The sequence below is a fragment of the Colletotrichum spaethianum genome, assembly GCF_022836535.1.
Source record: "Colletotrichum spaethianum MAFF 239500 DNA, contig03, whole genome shotgun sequence".
Taxonomy (NCBI): Eukaryota; Fungi; Ascomycota; class Sordariomycetes; order Glomerellales; family Glomerellaceae; genus Colletotrichum; species Colletotrichum spaethianum.
The window spans coordinates 1561351-1577688 of NW_026054773.1; the positions used below are offsets into that span (position 1 = coordinate 1561351).

Here is a 16338-nt window from a genome sequence, read left to right on the forward strand (position 1 = left end):
CTGGTGGAAAGCTTCCCGGGAAGATCTTGCGAAATCCGATGAATCAACAAGGTCTTGCCAGCCTTCAGCCCTCCACGACTGTCGTCTCGAGCCGCACTTAACCGGCCGCGCCGAGTCAACCCCCTCCATTCTCATCAATAGACCGTCCGATCACCTTCGATCGAGTCAGGATGAAGTTCCCTCCCATAGTTGTCTCGTCTTCGCGACTCTAGCCTCCTGCCGCCGTCCTTGGGGCTTTTTGCTTACTGTCTTTGCTCGTCCGCAGCAGGTTCCTCGCCCACAGCCCGCCAGACGTTGGCGGTGAGCAACGCAGCACGACAGGTCTCGGAGCCAATGGCCCAATCACAGACGACCAAGGAGCCTCAATTGTGACCAGTGAGCCGTCACACCGCGTCGGGCGTCCTCATCTGCCGCTTCTTCAGTTCGTTATTCAGGGCCATTAATAAAACAAGTGCCTCGGCGACTACCGCCCGACCGTCTTGCTCGCTAGCGCGTGCCTAGACGCAATAGCCGGCCTCAAGCTCGACACCAGGAAGCTACATTGGGTGTCTGGAGGGATGATTCTCGGCTGTTGATTCATATTTATGATGTGACTCACGTTGGACCGGCAGCGCGAGGTGAGCAAATGGAACGCCCGTCTTATGCTGCCCGACGGTTCGTTTCGAAACATGAATACCGTGCTTCTTGTGCGAGACTGGGCACGACCCATAGGTTGAACAGCCCAAAAGTCAAGAGCAACTACGTCGGCTGGTGCCTTCAAGGCAGAGAGTCAAGACCTCGCGAAGCAGCTGGAGTCGATGTGACGAACGTGGCTACCAACCATCGAGATGGTGTCACTGTTGCCTGTCAAGGCAGCAACGCCGAGGATGGCTGCATCTCCCCAAAGGCAATTCTTCTTCATACGAATTAGTAAACAATCAACAAGATACTAGAGACCTCATGTATCTGCTGATAAAGTTTTTTTGGGGTCGAAGTGCCCATCAACACGGAAGGGGATGGTGGTATCCCGCGGCACAGTACTTTGATGTGACGCTCTCTCGCGGCCTTGTTGCGGCGGCAATCCTTCTGATGATTATCGCCGCGGCAAAAGAGACATTAAACAAGATGGCAATATGTTGCCAAACATCCAATTACCTTGGTGCCAACTATCAAATGCCCGGCGAAACGGGATGGTGTGTCAGCAGCTGCCTAAACACCTGCACCTCGTTGTGGCAGGTGTTCGAGGGTAAGGTAAGGCAAGGTGAATGAGATAGGACACTGCAGGCCTTTTTCAAAGGACTTTTTCAAGGTTTTCCGCCAGCACCAAGGAATCCCCTAGTCGGCATGACTGCTGATAGTAGATAATCTCTGCGGCCGTGGCAGAGTTGGTGGTCAGCACGAATGGGGTCGAGGCTCCCAACGCAATTTAAAGCCAAAAGGAAGGGACACTGGTGAAGTCGAGAATCTGGATGCAAACAATCCCACGCGGGCCGCCAAGAAGGGCCACCGGCTGCAGTCTGCAGAGCGTCAGCAACGGGCGGGGGAGGGCGGGAGAGAGGGTGGGAGCGGGACAAACGGTCCCCTCTCCATCGGCTGGCTGGCTTGGCCATGTTAGTAAGCCCGAACTGGCCCCAAGAGAATGGACAAAATGAGCAGGTCAGCGGTTTGCCTGCGATTTTTGCTAGTCTGACCGCCCATTCCGGGTTCTCTCGATGATATGCTGCGGCGCAGTCACCGGTCCCCCGGTTCGCGCAAATTACCTAGAGCCTCCCACACTTCAAACAGACTCTCCTTCCTGATTCAGCATATGACTGGCCTATGAGTCTTTCCTCGGACTCACCTCTGACGAACCGGCCGGTTAGCCGGCAGGCATGGCGGGGGAGGCGAAGGGGAGGGGGTTCTGGACCTTTGCTCGGTCGGGCGCCTGGGTTCGTTATCAATTGGCCTCATACCAGGGCAGGTTTCCTGGTCGAAATCCCCTCGAGGTAGAAGGCAGAGAACAACGCGTTGCTGTGACTCGGTCCACGAATCACTCACTCACTCTGCGATGGCAAAGCACGGGGTTCACGCCAGGGTGTCACCCAGCGAGTCGGAAGCGTCATGGGGGGCGGGTGGTTGAGCGCTGTTGCGGGTTGCAGGCGTGCGCTGCGCATTCTTAGGCCATGTTAGTGCAGGATGACTGCATGGGGGTTAGAGCGCTAGCATGGCCCCCTCGGGCGGAAACCTCCCCTCCATCATCCATGCAGGTCTTTTTGTCCTTTGCGTCAATCTCCCTCTATCTTGTCCAACCTCCCACCAATGCCTAGCTGTACACTCTCCAGAGACGCAAAGAGGTGCCATCCCTACCACCCCCGTATCACGCATCAAGGGTCTCGAGAGGAACTTCTGCCAAGTAAAAACCCACCTGCCACCCTCCATTCGGCATCGCTTGGGATTTTTTACCCTTTTCCCCTACCCGCCGGTGAGTCAAACGGCCAGCCACAGTCGACCAACGAAGCCTCGGCCAACCACCGTCGCCTGGCGGCACGGGGCTGCGCGTTGTTCATGGATTTGGATGCTGGTGATGATGTGACCGTGATCGAGCGCCAGATATGCCGAGTCGTCTCGTTTCGTTTCATTTCGTGTCGTGTCTCGTACGGCGCGGACAGAAGCTAAGCCAACCGGCCGGCCGGCCAGCAACGAACCGATCGTCGTCGTCTTCGGGTATATGTCATCATCGACGGCGTTGCGTTGGTTGCCTGGGGCTTCCAGGCTGCAGAGTCACAAGTCCGGGGTGCCAATGTCGGATAACCTGCACAGGCGCGGCAGAGCGATGCAGGTCGGCGACCCGAGACGACGTGTCGACGACGACGAATGAGGAAGATGCTTCTTGGACTGCGTTGCAAAGTGGGGGAATAGTGCTAGGCATGATACCGTATTATGTTCGGTAGAGACCAAAAGGCGTGAGACGTGAGATGGAGCAGGACATGGTGTTGGACGAACCCTGGGATGCAGTGGGATGGGGCTGGAGGGGGGGGGGGGGTGGGTTCCAATGCAGAAAGTTGATCCTAGTCACTAAAAAGGCGGCATGGAGCAGCAATGAGCATGGATGATAGGACGGGGCCCCCGTCTGCAAGCAGCGATAGATCAAAGCTGCAAGCTATCTGCTGATTAGCCAATCGTGTCAGTCATTCCGCAATGACAAGGCCGTTCAGAGTCTCTATCCGCCTGGTACTTGGTAGCAACCTAGTAACGTTGGTAAGCTTCTGAGAGAGAAAGAGAGAGTGAGAGATAATAAGAGGAATTGGTCGGTATCCGCCGCCCGTAAGCGCCTTCCTCGTCTTTTCGAAAAGCTGGTTCCTGGTCCCCATTACCTTTCTTCTTTTAAATCCTGAGGCTTTCCCGGCGATTGTCTTGGCTCGCCCGTTCGCCGCTCTCTCTTGTTCCCCCCCTTCTCCAATCCCGCCCGTTTCTCACCTCCGTCCCGTGTCTGCGTGTCTCCAATTCCTGGCTACCGCACCCGTGCCCGCCTCCCGACCGCACCGAACCCGCCGCGCCCTTTGCTTTGGAGTTGAAGGCGAACATAGGCGCGACAGGTGCGACGTCACGAAACGAAGACTTTGAGACGGACGCCCACCTATCGGCTCCGCTTCGGCGCCCATTGAGCCGACGGCCTGTTCTCACTGCCTCCGAAATTCGTTTTCGAGGCCATTCGAACCGCCGGAATCTCGACTCGAGCCATCCCCGAGCTTCTTTTGACGGTGAAACCGAGACACGTCCAGTAGACCCAACAGAGTCGTGACCAACGTCAACGCGTGGGTTTTCGGTTTAGCGAGGGTGTCCTTACTCGAGCTACCTGATCTGGGATTCAGAGAAGCCGGAGACACTTTGCCGAATTGGCACTTCGCCCTGAACGGGGAGCAGCTTACAAACCAACCCGGCCTCATTGTGGACCTCGACCAGCTCTCACTTTTTGAGCCGTCGCACCCAAAAGGCATTGTGAGCCGCCGTGAAAAAATAAAAAACAAGTCTTTTCCCGCCAAACAGCGGCCACCTCTCGTTCCCACAACTCGACCCTGAGGAAAGCCGAACACGGGCCACACCGCCAACTTTTCGGGCTCCATCATGCCGAATGAAACGACCCTGTTGATCGAGGTCGGAGCTGCGCTGGGCGTCGTCGCTCTCGCCTCAGTTCCGGCTCTCGTAGGGCTTGTCAAGCAACTTCGAACCCGCAAACCCAAGGATAACTTTTACGAGGACAAGGATGGAAAGAGCACCGCCGAGTCTTCGGCCGCCTTCTCCAACCGCTGGCCCAAAACCTTCATCTTCCTGTTCGGCTTCCTGGGGCTGGCTGTGTCGATAGCCAACTCCACACTGGCTACGCTCTCACTTGACACTGGCAAGTTCGACAGTCTGTTCGTTGCGGAATGGCTTGCGACCGGTATTTGGGTATGCCATCGACCCGTTGCGACTTCGTCTCTTGGTTAAAAGGCTGACATGAACTAGGCTCTATTGGCTCTTCAGGCCGTGGGCATCGCCGCAACTAACGACTCCGTCCACGCTTATAACCTGGGCATTTCGGTGTGGTTCTCCGGCTTAGTCTTCGCCGCTATCCAGATTCTTCAGAACACGGCGGTTTTCGAGCATCTCCTGAAGAACGACCCCGCCTCGTTCGGTCTCAAAATCGCAAGTCTAGTCCTTACCTTCGGCCTTGTGATAACCGGCGTTGCTTTGCCCAGAAGACCTGATGTCTACTTTGAAGGCAAGGTCGTGGACCGCCTCAGGACGGTACCCGCTTACACCCGCTTTACTTGGGGCTGGTGTAGCGAGATCATTGATCTGGCCACCAAGAAGAAGGATCTCGATGCGTCCGACCTCCCTAAGCCCGACCATTGGACCAGATCTGAGGACTCGGCTGCGGCGTGGAAGTCGTACAACTTCAAGTCCGACTTGAACCTGTGGTGGGCCATCGTCTGGGCCTACCGTGTGCCTTTGTTCGTGCAATGGTCCATCGCCATCTCCAAGGCATTCTTGAGCTTCGCCCCTTCGTGGATCACTCTGCAGATCCTCGAGGCCCTCCAGCGTAGACACCCCGGCGACGAGCTCCCCTTCGACATCTGGATCCTGGTATTCTGGCTCGGCCTCGCCATCTTGGCCGACGCTTGGGCTGAGGCGACCATGTTCTGGCTGTCGTGGGCCGAGCTGTGCATCCCCCTCCGCGGCGCCCTGTCTGCTCTTATCTTTGAGAAGTCCATGCGCAGGAAGAACGTCAAGGCAGCCTCCAAGCAGGAAGCCGAGCCGAAGGAGGAAGAGGCCAACGGAAAGGACGACAAGAAGTCCAAGGACGACGAAGAGGAAGAGGCCGAGGACGACAGCGTCCTCAAGTCGAAGCAGGCCATCATCAACCTGCTCGGCGTTGACGCCAAGCGCATCTCTGACTTCTCTGCCTTCCAGTTCCTTTTCCCCTCCAGCACTGCCAAGTTGATCGTTGCCATCTGGTTTCTCGTCTACCTGCTCGGCTGGGGTCCCCTCTGTGCCGGACTTCTCGCGTGGGGCATCCTTCTCCCCATCAACTTCACGTACGCCAAGGTCTACTCCAAGGCGCAGGACAAGTTGATGAAGATCCGTGACCAGAAGCTTGCCGTTGTGAACGAGGCTCTTGTGGGTATGCGCCAGATCAAGTTCTCCGCGCTTGAGCCCCAGTGGGAGAAGCGAATTCTCGACATGCGCGAGAAGGAGCTTGGCGCGCTATGGCAGGTCTTCAAGGGCGACACTGTGCTTTTTGGCATGTGGATCACCAGTCCTATCGTCTTGGCCGCTGTCTCCCTCGCCGTTTATTCCTTCATCAACGGCACCTTGATCCCGTCGGTTGCTTTTGTCAGTATCGGTGTCTTCAAGAACCTCGAGGTCACCCTGGCCGTCATCCCCGAGCTCATCACCGACGTCATCGACGCCAACATCTCCGTGAAGAGAATTCAGGACTACCTGAACGGACCCGAGAAGACCAAGACCGTCACGGATGGTCCCGATGTCGCTTTCGAGAACGCCACCGTCGCCTGGCCCGTTGACGAGGAAACCAAGGAGGAGGACAGGTTCATTCTGCGCAACGTCAACGTCACCTTCCCCGCTGGTGAGCTGTCCGTCATTTCTGGCAAGACTGGCACAGGCAAGAGTTTGTTGCTGGCAGCTATTCTCGGAGAGTCCGATCTCCTGTCCGGCAAGATCTACGCACCCAAGCCTCCCGCGATCCACGAGCGGAACGACGACAAGGCCAACCGTGGCAACTGGATCATCCCCAGCAGCATCTCGTTCGTCGGCCAGATCCCCTGGATTGAGAACGCTACCTTGAAGAGCAACATCCTCTTCGGTCTTCCCCTTGACGAGGAGCGCTACAACAAAACCATCGAGGTCTGCGCCCTCAAGAAGGATCTGGAAATGCTCACCGACGGCGACAAGACCGAGCTGGGAGCCAACGGTATCAACCTCAGCGGTGGTCAGAAGTGGCGTCTCACCCTCGCCCGGGCCATTTACTCGCGCGCCGGCATCCTCGTCCTCGACGACATCTTCAGCGCCGTCGACGCCCACGTCGGCCGCCACATTTACGAGAAGTGCCTTACTGGCGAGCTTTGCCAGGGCCGAACCCGCATTCTGGTCACCCACCACGTTGCGCTCTGCGAGCCCAAGACCAAGTTCCTCGTTGAGCTCGGCGACGGCACAGTCCAACACTCTGGTTTCATGTCCGAGCTTACCGAGGATGGAACGCTGCAGCTGATCAAGAGCCACGAGCAGTCCTCCCAGGAGACTGCTGATGAGGATGCTACTGCTGTCAACTCGGAGCAGGCATCTGACATTGAGGCTCCCGAAGTCGCTGAGCTCAACGGAGATGGTGGCGTCCTGAAGAAGATTCCGTCAAAGGCTGCCCGTCAGTTCGTCGAGGATGAGGCTCGTGAAAAGGGTTCCATCAAGAAGCACGTCTACGCTGCGTACCTGAGCCAGAGTGGTGGCTGGCCCTGGTGGGGCTTTGGTTTCGCCCTCTTTGTCATCTACCAGTTCGTTGTCATTGGTTAGTCTTGATATCGTCCCAGACTTTCTTGGGTTTCGTATTAACATGTTCACAGGACGATCATGGTGGCTTCGTATCTGGACCGGTCAGTCCGAGGAATCCATCAGCGCCTCCTCTTATCAGGAATCCCAGCATCAATACGCCTACGCCCTCACTCTCCAGCATAGCGAACTCCACGTACCGTCCAGCACCGTCAACATCACCATGGACAAGAACACTTTGTTCTACCTGAGTGTTTACGTCGGCATCTCCGCCTTCTCCGCCATCCTCGGCACCGGTCGCTTCTTCTACTTCTTCGTCATGAGCTACAAGGCCAGTCGCAGCATGTTCGAGGGCATCACCCGCACCGTCCTCCGCACCCCGCTCCGCTGGCTCGACACCGTCCCCACCGGCCGAGTCCTCAACCGCTTCACCGCGGACTTCAACGTCATTGACAACCGCCTCGGTATGGATCTCTCGGGCGTCTTCGGTGCCATCCTCAGCGTCCTCGGAATCTGCATCACCGCCTTCTACGTCTCCCCGCTCATCATTCCGCTGGCCTGTGTCCTACTGCTCATCGCCGTCTGGATCGCCATGCGCTACCTCGCCGGCGCCAGACCCGCCAAGCGCCTTGAGAGCACGACCAAGTCGCCCATCTTCGACCTCTTCGGCTCCACGCTCGTCGGCATGATGACCATCCGCGGCGCTGACAAGGCCCAGGTCTACATCGACTCCATGTACTCCCGCCTTGACGACTACGGCATGGCCTCCTGGCACCTGTGGCTGTTCAACCGCTGGATGGGCTGGCGCATGTCCCTCATCGGTGCCCTGTTCTCCACGGCCGTCGGCTTCGTCGTCCTCGGCAGCCCCTCCATGGACGCCGCGCTCGCCGGTTTCACCCTCTCCTTCGCGCTCGAGTTCTCGCAAGCCATCGTCTGGTCCATCCGCCACTACGCCAACATTGAGCTCGACATGAACGCCGCAGAGCGCGTCGTCGAGTACTCGGACCTCAAGACCGAAGACCAGGGCGGCATCGAGCCCCCCGCGACGTGGCCCACCGAGGGCCGTCTGGAGGTCAAGGACCTTGTGGTCAGCTACGCCGAGGACCTCTCTCCCGTCCTCAAGGGCCTGTCCTTTAGCGTCAACCGGAACGAGCGCGTCGGCGTCGTCGGCCGCACGGGCGCCGGCAAGTCCTCGCTGACCCTCGCCCTCTTCCGCTTCCTCGAGGCCCGCTCGGGAAGCATCCACGTCGACGGCCTCGACATCTCCAAGGTCAAGCTCCACGAGCTGCGCTCCCGCCTCGCCATCATCCCGCAGGACCCCGTCCTCTTCTCCGGCACCGTGCGCTCCAACCTTGACCCCTTTGACAACCAGACCGACGCCGATCTCCGCGACTCTCTGCAGCGCGTGCACCTGGTGGAGTCGAGCCCGTCGACGCCCGGCGAGCCGTCCAGCTCCGCCGCCGCCAACGACACCAGCGAGACGCCCTCGCTCGACGCGACGCAGAAGAACACCAACGTCTTCCGCAGCCTCAACTCCCCCATCTCCGAGGGCGGCGGGAACCTCTCGCAGGGCCAGCGCCAGCTGCTCTGCCTCGCGCGCGCCATCGTCTCGCGGCCCAAGGTCATGGTCCTCGACGAGGCGACGTCGGCCGTCGACATGGCGACCGACGCGCTGATTCAGCGGTCCATCCGCGAGGAGTTCAACGACTCGACGCTCATCGTCATCGCCCACCGCCTGAGCACAATTGCCGACTTTGACCGCATCCTGGTCCTCAGCGACGGCGCCGTCGCCGAGTACGGCAGCCCCCAAGAGCTGTGGGAGAAGGACGGCGGCGTCTTCAGGGGCATGTGCGAGGAGAGCGGCGAGAAGGAGAAGCTCAAGAACATCATCTTTGGTTAGAGATGACTGGGGGGACGCCTCTTGGGATACCCAGAATGATAGAGACGTGGTGGATTTTCCGAGATGCATAATCTCCCATGTGTTGCAATGTGTTGTTGTTATTTATTTTTGGTTCGTTGTATTATTGTTGGCGTCTTGTCCTTGTTTCGCTCGGACCTTTATATGCGTAAAAAGATATACAAAAAGTGGCACAAAAGCCGGGGCTGCTTAGAGCATGTCCCATTTGGCAGAGGGAATATAACCAACTGAGATCGTTTGACCTTCCCAACCACTGGATAAAGTCGCGTGCGTTGCTGATTATGGAGAACTTAGGAGACGACAGGACTCTCTGTCTTTAAAGAGTGATGCACCAAAGATTTGTCTCGAGAGCTGAAACGTATCTTGTGCGGTTTCTCGATGCTAGATCTGTCAACAAATTGAACGGCCTCATCGAAGGATAGACTTATGACAAATATGAACAGTAGGGCGATATACAGACAATGAATTCCCAACATTGTCGTGAAACATCACGCCATCATTAAGAGATCCATCTCGTGAAGCCTGGATTTACAGGGACAGGTTACCTACAAAGGTGCCTAGACTGTCAGTAGTTTAGATTCTGCCTTGAGGACATCCAGCCTTGACTGGTGATTGAGGTGCCAGTTGTTGCTCGTTAATAGCCAATCCAGAACCACGTAAGGTGAAAGCTTATCACAGGAAACCGGGATATACGCATCACAGCTACTAGTAAAGCTGAACAATACCTTCAATCCATAAAGGGCTTGACGAGAATATGATTCCTGGTCCTGTAGGATTCTGACTAGACTCAGCTTCATCAAACGGCTATTCGTTTTAGGCAAAGTGGCTGCGCAGATTGTAGCTGGCTGTTTTGCCAAACTTGGTTCATCATGATTCACCCGTGGCTGTCGCGCACACTACCAATCCTATGACTCTCCCTTAGTGACTCACGACATGGAGTTCTCTTGTTGTTTTCTAGAGGACTAGGATTAAAGCCTACATCTAATAGGCTAAGGTGAAGTAGTATGGGAAGCCTTCCCGGGGGTGACGCAACTGAGTGGGAAATGGTACTTTATAGCAGTGATGTGTAAAAAGAGGTGATAGTTGAGGATGTTTGATACTCGTGGTTGGGTCTGTGATATAGCGAATTGTACAGGACAGAGCAACGCGTGTCTGATTTCATGCGGTGTGTGACAGAGTCAGCAGCGAACAAGCAGACATGATTTGCCCTGTTCTCTGGCAAATAGCAACAACCAACACGGACGCCTGAAATGCATAATTAGTTGGTTCATGTCTCCAAGCTCCCATGTTGTGGAGCTGGGACCCTTGCACCAATCTCGGTGGAGAACCGAACTGGTTCTTTGGTTTCCCGCTGCACAGGGGTCCCCAGAGCACAACATGGTGCGTCTGTTCTGCGCTCGACGCCGGATCGGCTGCCGGCAGCAGCCCTTCAAGTACCCTTGCTTGCCCCAGTTCGGAGGAAGATTGCCGTATCTGATCAAATACTCTAGACTTACTATATATGTACGAGTACAACGACCTCTTCTGAGACCCTCTGGCTCAATCTCGTCTCAATCCATCTCTCGTACTCGCAACCTTCACATTACTAGGTTTCCTCGGTCTGGCCGCATTCACGTTGCGGCAAAGACAAGCAGAATGCTTTTCGGTCTTCACCGTCACTCCGGATTGCTGAGACGTACTACTACTCGTCACACCGTGTCTTCCTACTGCACCCCACAACATTGGGGAATTGTAGCCCTCAATGATGCTTGGTTTAAACAACCAGTTTCTCGCCATTACCACAAGTCCCCTGAACGCCAACACCTTGAAAACCTTGCCAGAGAAAGTGACCGACAGCTTGTCGCTGCTTTCAATGGAAAGTTGGTGCCAGACAGCGTTGGGCATGACGCACGGCGATATATCGTTCACGGAATCCGGCATCACGATCATTTCGCCAGATCGCCAGAAGTAGCCAAGCTTTGCTCTTCGGACTACGACGCCGAAGTGTTTGACAGGGCCCGCAACGCCCGTTTAATCATGAGCAACACGATACCAGACATGCCTAACGCCTCGGTTAAGCCTTACTGCATTTGGTATCCCGATGTTGCTAGTGAGGAGACGTACCGGGAGCTTGCCCGACGCTACCCAGACATGCGTTATCAAATTGGACGCGCTTGTGCCGTTGCAGGTTATGCTACCTTGCATAAAGAGCTTAGATTGCTGCCTGATATCTCCATCGCAGAAGAGGCTCGGGATAACGGCCATACCGCCATCTATGAGGCTATCGTCAGCCAGGACACAAGATATGCCGTCATGAATGATTACACACGCACAGTCAACCTCGAATCCCCTCGACCTGGGTTTCTCAACGGCGACACAGCCGTCCGATCAACGCTCTCCGGCACCCGCCCTGCTCACGAGCTCTCGCCTGAAAGCCAGAAAATATCCCAGCGTCCTTTCTTCTATGAAGGCATTAGTTTGCAAAGCTATGAAGAGCACTACTTCGATATCCAAGAAGACGCTCATATCAACTACTTCGAATCGGATCCTCAGAGGACAAGGCTAGAGGACGAATTCGTTGATCTGCTGTGGAATCTTCTGCCGCGAGATCTCCCCACGATAAACAAAGACGCTCTCATTGTTGCGGCCGCCTGGGATGGCAATGCAGACCGTTATCAACGCCTGCGGCGCCCAAAGACTGTCCCAAACGAGCTCTCGGCCGTAATACGGGGCGCCCACCACCACACGCCCTTTGCGAGGTGGCTGGACGCGTGCTTAGACGACACATTTGACAAGGACGAGGCTTTGTACGTCCGACAGGCTGTACACGCGCGCTTCATCATGAATAACGACCTCTCTCGTATCAACACTGAAACCGACGGCGACGAGCTCCCCGCTATCTTCTGGTGGCCTCACATACCCCACGAGAACACGCTGCGGGAGTTCGCGTGGAGACGCCCCGACTTCAAGCACCAGGTTACGCTCGCTTGCATCGTTGGACACTACCAGGAGCTGTTTGACGAGCTTCAGTCCGAGGTCAAGCCGTCGCAATGGCAGTGGGAGGTCGCGTGCCAGAGCACAAACCCTCATTACTGCGAGACCGTCGAGCGGCGCGCGGCCGAGGAAAAGGTCAGACTCTTCCACGGTCCCAAATCGTTCAACAGACCCGGCGCCGAGGGCTGCTGGAGCAGGTCATACCTGCGGCCCAACAAGGAACCGTCGTACAGTGAGCGTGCCGTCATGCCGAAGGGTATCTACAACGAGCCCGATGAACCGCATTGGGAACTTTGGGACATCCCGCCCGGCGACCTGCTCAACAACGGCATGCAGTGGCATCTGGCGAAGTGGGCGACACACATTAGCGCGACGGACGATACGAGGAGGCAAAGCGGCCTGTTGTACTCATCTGACGATGATTTCGAGCGCCGTAAGACGCCGGCGCCCGAGCCGAAGCTGCGGAAAGACTTCTCATCGCTAGATGACCTCGACTATCAATACAACGATCGGCCGTAGAGCACAAAAGGGACCGTGACGGAAGAAGATTGAGATGGCCGTGAGAGAAGCACTCGGCACATACGCGGAGGGCCTGTCTGTAAGTTGTACAGCGTCAGACCTAGTCATCTTAGACTAGCTGTAAATATTTCTAATGAAATCACCACTCGAGATGACTAGTCTTCTAAGAGACCCTTCAACAATACTGACTTTTTGTATAGGGAAATAAACTTCTAGTAGAAAACTTAAATAATTTAGCAGCCGAGTAGGCATAACTAATTATGGTGTAAGGCAAATTGGCATAACTCAAGGATCAGCAAGGCCAAACTAAAATCATAAAAAGAAATCTGCCCAAACAGGTACAATTAATCACAACATCAGTTTCTAGTTAATTGTTTAGGGAATTTGTAGTCTTCCTGGAGTTACCAATCACGCCCTGGGATTACAAAAAAGCTCATTTCCACCCAAAAGCTACGTTCTTGCTCGCTAGTAAGCTTCTCCTGCATGACATATTGATAAGCATAACTGTAAGCTGAAAATAAGAACTCGAGTTCAGAACTAGCAGCTAAGGGGCCAGCTTATCGTTTAAGGACTAAATTCTGAGACCGTAAAGAGCCTATGGCAATAGCTATGGGGTCAAATCACACATATGAAGCCCTGGATCATCGACTTTGAGTGTTTTCGAGGGGTAAGTAATGGGCGACTCTGTAGCCCACGAAACTAGACGCAAAACCTGTCCATTAATTTCTCTACCAACTTCATACCCTTCCCAGTTATTTAAAAGCTAAACACAATGTCATAAAGTAGCGCGCAGGTAAACAAATGTGGCTCGAGTTAAAAACAAATTCGATAATTCGTCAAGCGTTCCAGACGGTGACTATCAACTTCAATTGCGCTTCTTGGCAGCATAATCCCGGATCGGCGGCTCATCGGTGACGCCCTTTTTAAATTCGACGACGTTGAGCGCGGCCAACGGGATGGTGCCCTCGGTCAGCTGAACATCAGTGACATTAAGGGCCGGATGAGCCAACTGCTGGCACACGGTCTTGAGGTCCAGCCGACCGGGGTCCGCCGGCCCGCCATTCTTCAGAGCATCGATGACCAAGGCCGTGGCCAGCCCATTGAACATGACGCTCTCGTGCGTACCGAAATCGCCCGCCGGCGTGTTGGGACACACCCTCTGGAGCTCGGCATTGAAGACGCCGACTTTGCGTGCATCTTTCAAGAAGGCCGATGCGCCTTCGCCCGCCTGGGGTTGCACGATCTCGTCGAAAGAAGAGCTGTAGATGGTTGTCGTGGGCACGTATGCCGAGTCTCCGTCGTCGGCGCGCAGCGTCTTGACCAGGTTCGAGTCGTACTTTTGTTGGATCAGCGAGGGGCCAACGGGAATGGAGCTGATGATGGGGAAGTCGGTCAGCGCCGCGATGGTGGTGCCGTGAAAGTCGGGCGAGAAGCTGACCAGCTGCTTCGTGTTGGCCCGAGTTGATGACCAGTGTTTCAGCGCCCATTGCGTGGCTAGGTTGCCCTGTGACCAGCCCACAACCGCGACCTTTTGACCTGTCATGTCGGCCATGTAATTGATTGCGTAGGCAATGTGTTCCGCGTTCGTCTGTACGTCGTCGAGCATGGCCAAGGGCACGTTCACCCACGCCGCCTGCCCAATGGACGGATCCTGGGCCATGATCTTGATCATATTTCCTTCATATGTTGATCCGCCATAAGCACCTGTCCCAGGGACTAACAGTACGGGGTTGTTTCCCTTGACAAAGTTGGTCGGTATGAAGATCGCAGACCTAAGCTCTTGCTCGGACTTCTGGAAGGGCGGGTCGGCGGCATCGGCCTTGGGGAACAGGACCTTCGACGGCTGGGGGTTGGTCTGGTTGAACGAGTTGATCTGACCCGGCGGGTCAGGGCTATTGATCGTCTTGCCTTTCGTACCGCTGACCTGCAGGCCCTGCTGCAAGAATGACAAGCCGTTGGTCAAAAGGCCTGTGGGCTGGGGACCGAGGATTCCCTTGAGAGTCGCCACGGCGTCGGGGATATCTTTTGGCGTGCTCGTTGGTGTTGTGCTGGCCAGCTGGGACGCCAAGTTGGCCAGTTGGTCCTGCACAACTGGAGCAAAGAGCGGGATAGGATTCAGGTCGTTGAGGCTTAGTGGTTCCGGAAGAGGGCCAGGAGCTGCTAGAGCCACTGGATTAGGTGCCGGTATTGGTATTGGTGCTGGTGCCGGTGCCGCGATGGCCACCGCCATCAAGCCAGCCAGGGCCCAATAGGGCCTACGTGTAAGTGAACGACTCATCGCACCAACGACGGCAAGGAGAGACAGAGTATAGATGAAGAGAACGGTGGATACATCAAGTGGGATCACCATGGGGCACAACTTTATTTAATATGCTTGTTTTCTCGGGCCGTCGTGCCAAGACGACGACCTCTTATCCCATCTCTATCAAGTATACGAACCATCACGAACACCTCGGATCCCACATGAATCTGGCGAGGAGAAAGTGATGGGGAATATTGCGCCTTGAGCAGCGGTTTGACTTGCTCGCAAAGACAGTCTCGTTTGGTTCGATTACAAAACGAGGGGGCTGAGTAGTTTTGTTTGATTCGGCGATGCTACTAGGCCGCTCGACAAAATTTGGTTCGGCCTTTCGGACGACTGCCAAATCACAAATGTTGTCCAGTTATGTTCTCCAGTTGGGACAGTTGGAGCCTGTTTCGCTGAAACAAGGGTGCGCGACGTTCGCCCTGCATCCTGCCACTTCTCCTATGGCACAACAAAATTTGTTGCGATTGGTTTCACAAGTTTCGATCCTACGTATAATAAAGTGTTATATATCAGAGCTGAACGCGGTCGCAACCTAACTAGCCAACCACAGCCATGTCAAGTCCACCACTTTGCAAGAAGGGTTTGGCCAATTGCCGGCTGACTTATTCTCCTCACGTTTCAAGGCGACCCCTGTTCGACTGTGAACAGCCATCTATCAAGCCATTACCTCGGAATGATACTACATGCTCATCTCACATTGTTGCGTGCTACACAGCTCCGCAGCTACACTCGTCGGCTTACAGAGTTGTTGTGACCCTTGTGATTTTCGTTAAAGTCCCGAGCACGCAATCCCACGATCTCGGTCAAAGATTTCGCTATGGGTATTTTCTATCATTTTAGAGAAACGTTCTGTACAACGTCAAGATTCTTATTTGCTTACTGTTCTCAACTATACATTGCTTGCTGGTTCGTGTCATGCATCTACTTGTGATTCGCTTGGCGACGCTGATGGTCGGGGAGCGTGATTGTCTTAGCTTCACCCTCTTCGCATCCGTCTTAGTCAAAGATGACAGAGCCTTCCATTTTGGGAATATTTCGTACAAGACACGAAGAACTCAGTGGTATACATCGGTCATCCGAAAACGCACTCCCAGCATGTGAGGTGGCTTCGATGGGGAAACAAGCAAAGCTCAGAGATTCCCGGCTGTGAGCTCCATCTGTCGACATCAGCAATACAAATCGGACACTATCCATCATATGATGCATCTTTCGAGCCTCTTCGGTCTTCAGAATTCCTGAATGAGAATGTAGACGTATCAAAGCGCTCTATTCAAGCCTTTAAGCCATCAACGATTCACTTGAAGGCAGTCAAGGGTGTTGACATATTCGCTTAGATGGCAAAACTACTCAGACAGCAGGAATTGTGAGAAAACTTCAATATCTTCAAAGGAGTTTGGACTCCCCCGACTGTTCTCAAAGAAGAAGAAAACGGAAGAAAGAAACATAAAATTTATGGGGCATTAGAAAGCTCACAGAACATCACGTCGGGTCAGCAACGCCAATAGGAGATGACAGTGTTTCAAAGACACAAGACAATCCGAGATGGAGGAAATTGTTCAATGCAACAAGCGTGGTACGGATGACACGATAATCAATAGTGAGGGGCTTAAGGGCATGA

The 16338-nt window shown here is 54.9% G+C and overlaps 4 protein-coding genes across 4 annotated transcripts; 2 read left to right on the forward strand and 2 right to left on the reverse strand.

Annotated features, from left to right (window-relative positions):
- Positions 1-4083: 4083 nt before the first annotated feature.
- Positions 4084-8902, forward strand: ColSpa_01928 (ATP-dependent bile acid permease; the record flags this gene model as incomplete). The annotated part of the gene is made up of 3 exons (XM_049268140.1): positions 4084-4407; positions 4465-7021; positions 7077-8902. The coding sequence occupies 3 exons, from the start codon at positions 4084-4086 to the stop codon at positions 8900-8902; spliced, it is 4707 nt and encodes a 1568-aa protein (XP_049124097.1).
- On the reverse strand, positions 4651-8971 carry ColSpa_01929 (uncharacterized protein; the record flags this gene model as incomplete). The annotated part of the gene is made up of 4 exons (XM_049268141.1): positions 4651-5706; positions 5731-6852; positions 7169-7567; positions 7604-8971. The coding sequence occupies 4 exons, from the start codon at positions 8969-8971 to the stop codon at positions 4651-4653; spliced, it is 3945 nt and encodes a 1314-aa protein (XP_049124098.1).
- A 1986-nt stretch (positions 8972-10957) lies between these two features.
- Positions 10958-12412, forward strand: ColSpa_01930 (uncharacterized protein; the record flags this gene model as incomplete). The annotated part of the gene is made up of 1 exon (XM_049268142.1): positions 10958-12412. The coding sequence occupies one exon, from the start codon at positions 10958-10960 to the stop codon at positions 12410-12412; it is 1455 nt and encodes a 484-aa protein (XP_049124099.1).
- An 865-nt stretch (positions 12413-13277) lies between these two features.
- On the reverse strand, positions 13278-14642 carry ColSpa_01931 (lipase B; the record flags this gene model as incomplete). The annotated part of the gene is made up of 1 exon (XM_049268143.1): positions 13278-14642. The coding sequence occupies one exon, from the start codon at positions 14640-14642 to the stop codon at positions 13278-13280; it is 1365 nt and encodes a 454-aa protein (XP_049124100.1).
- Between the last annotated feature and the right edge of the window lie 1696 nt (positions 14643-16338).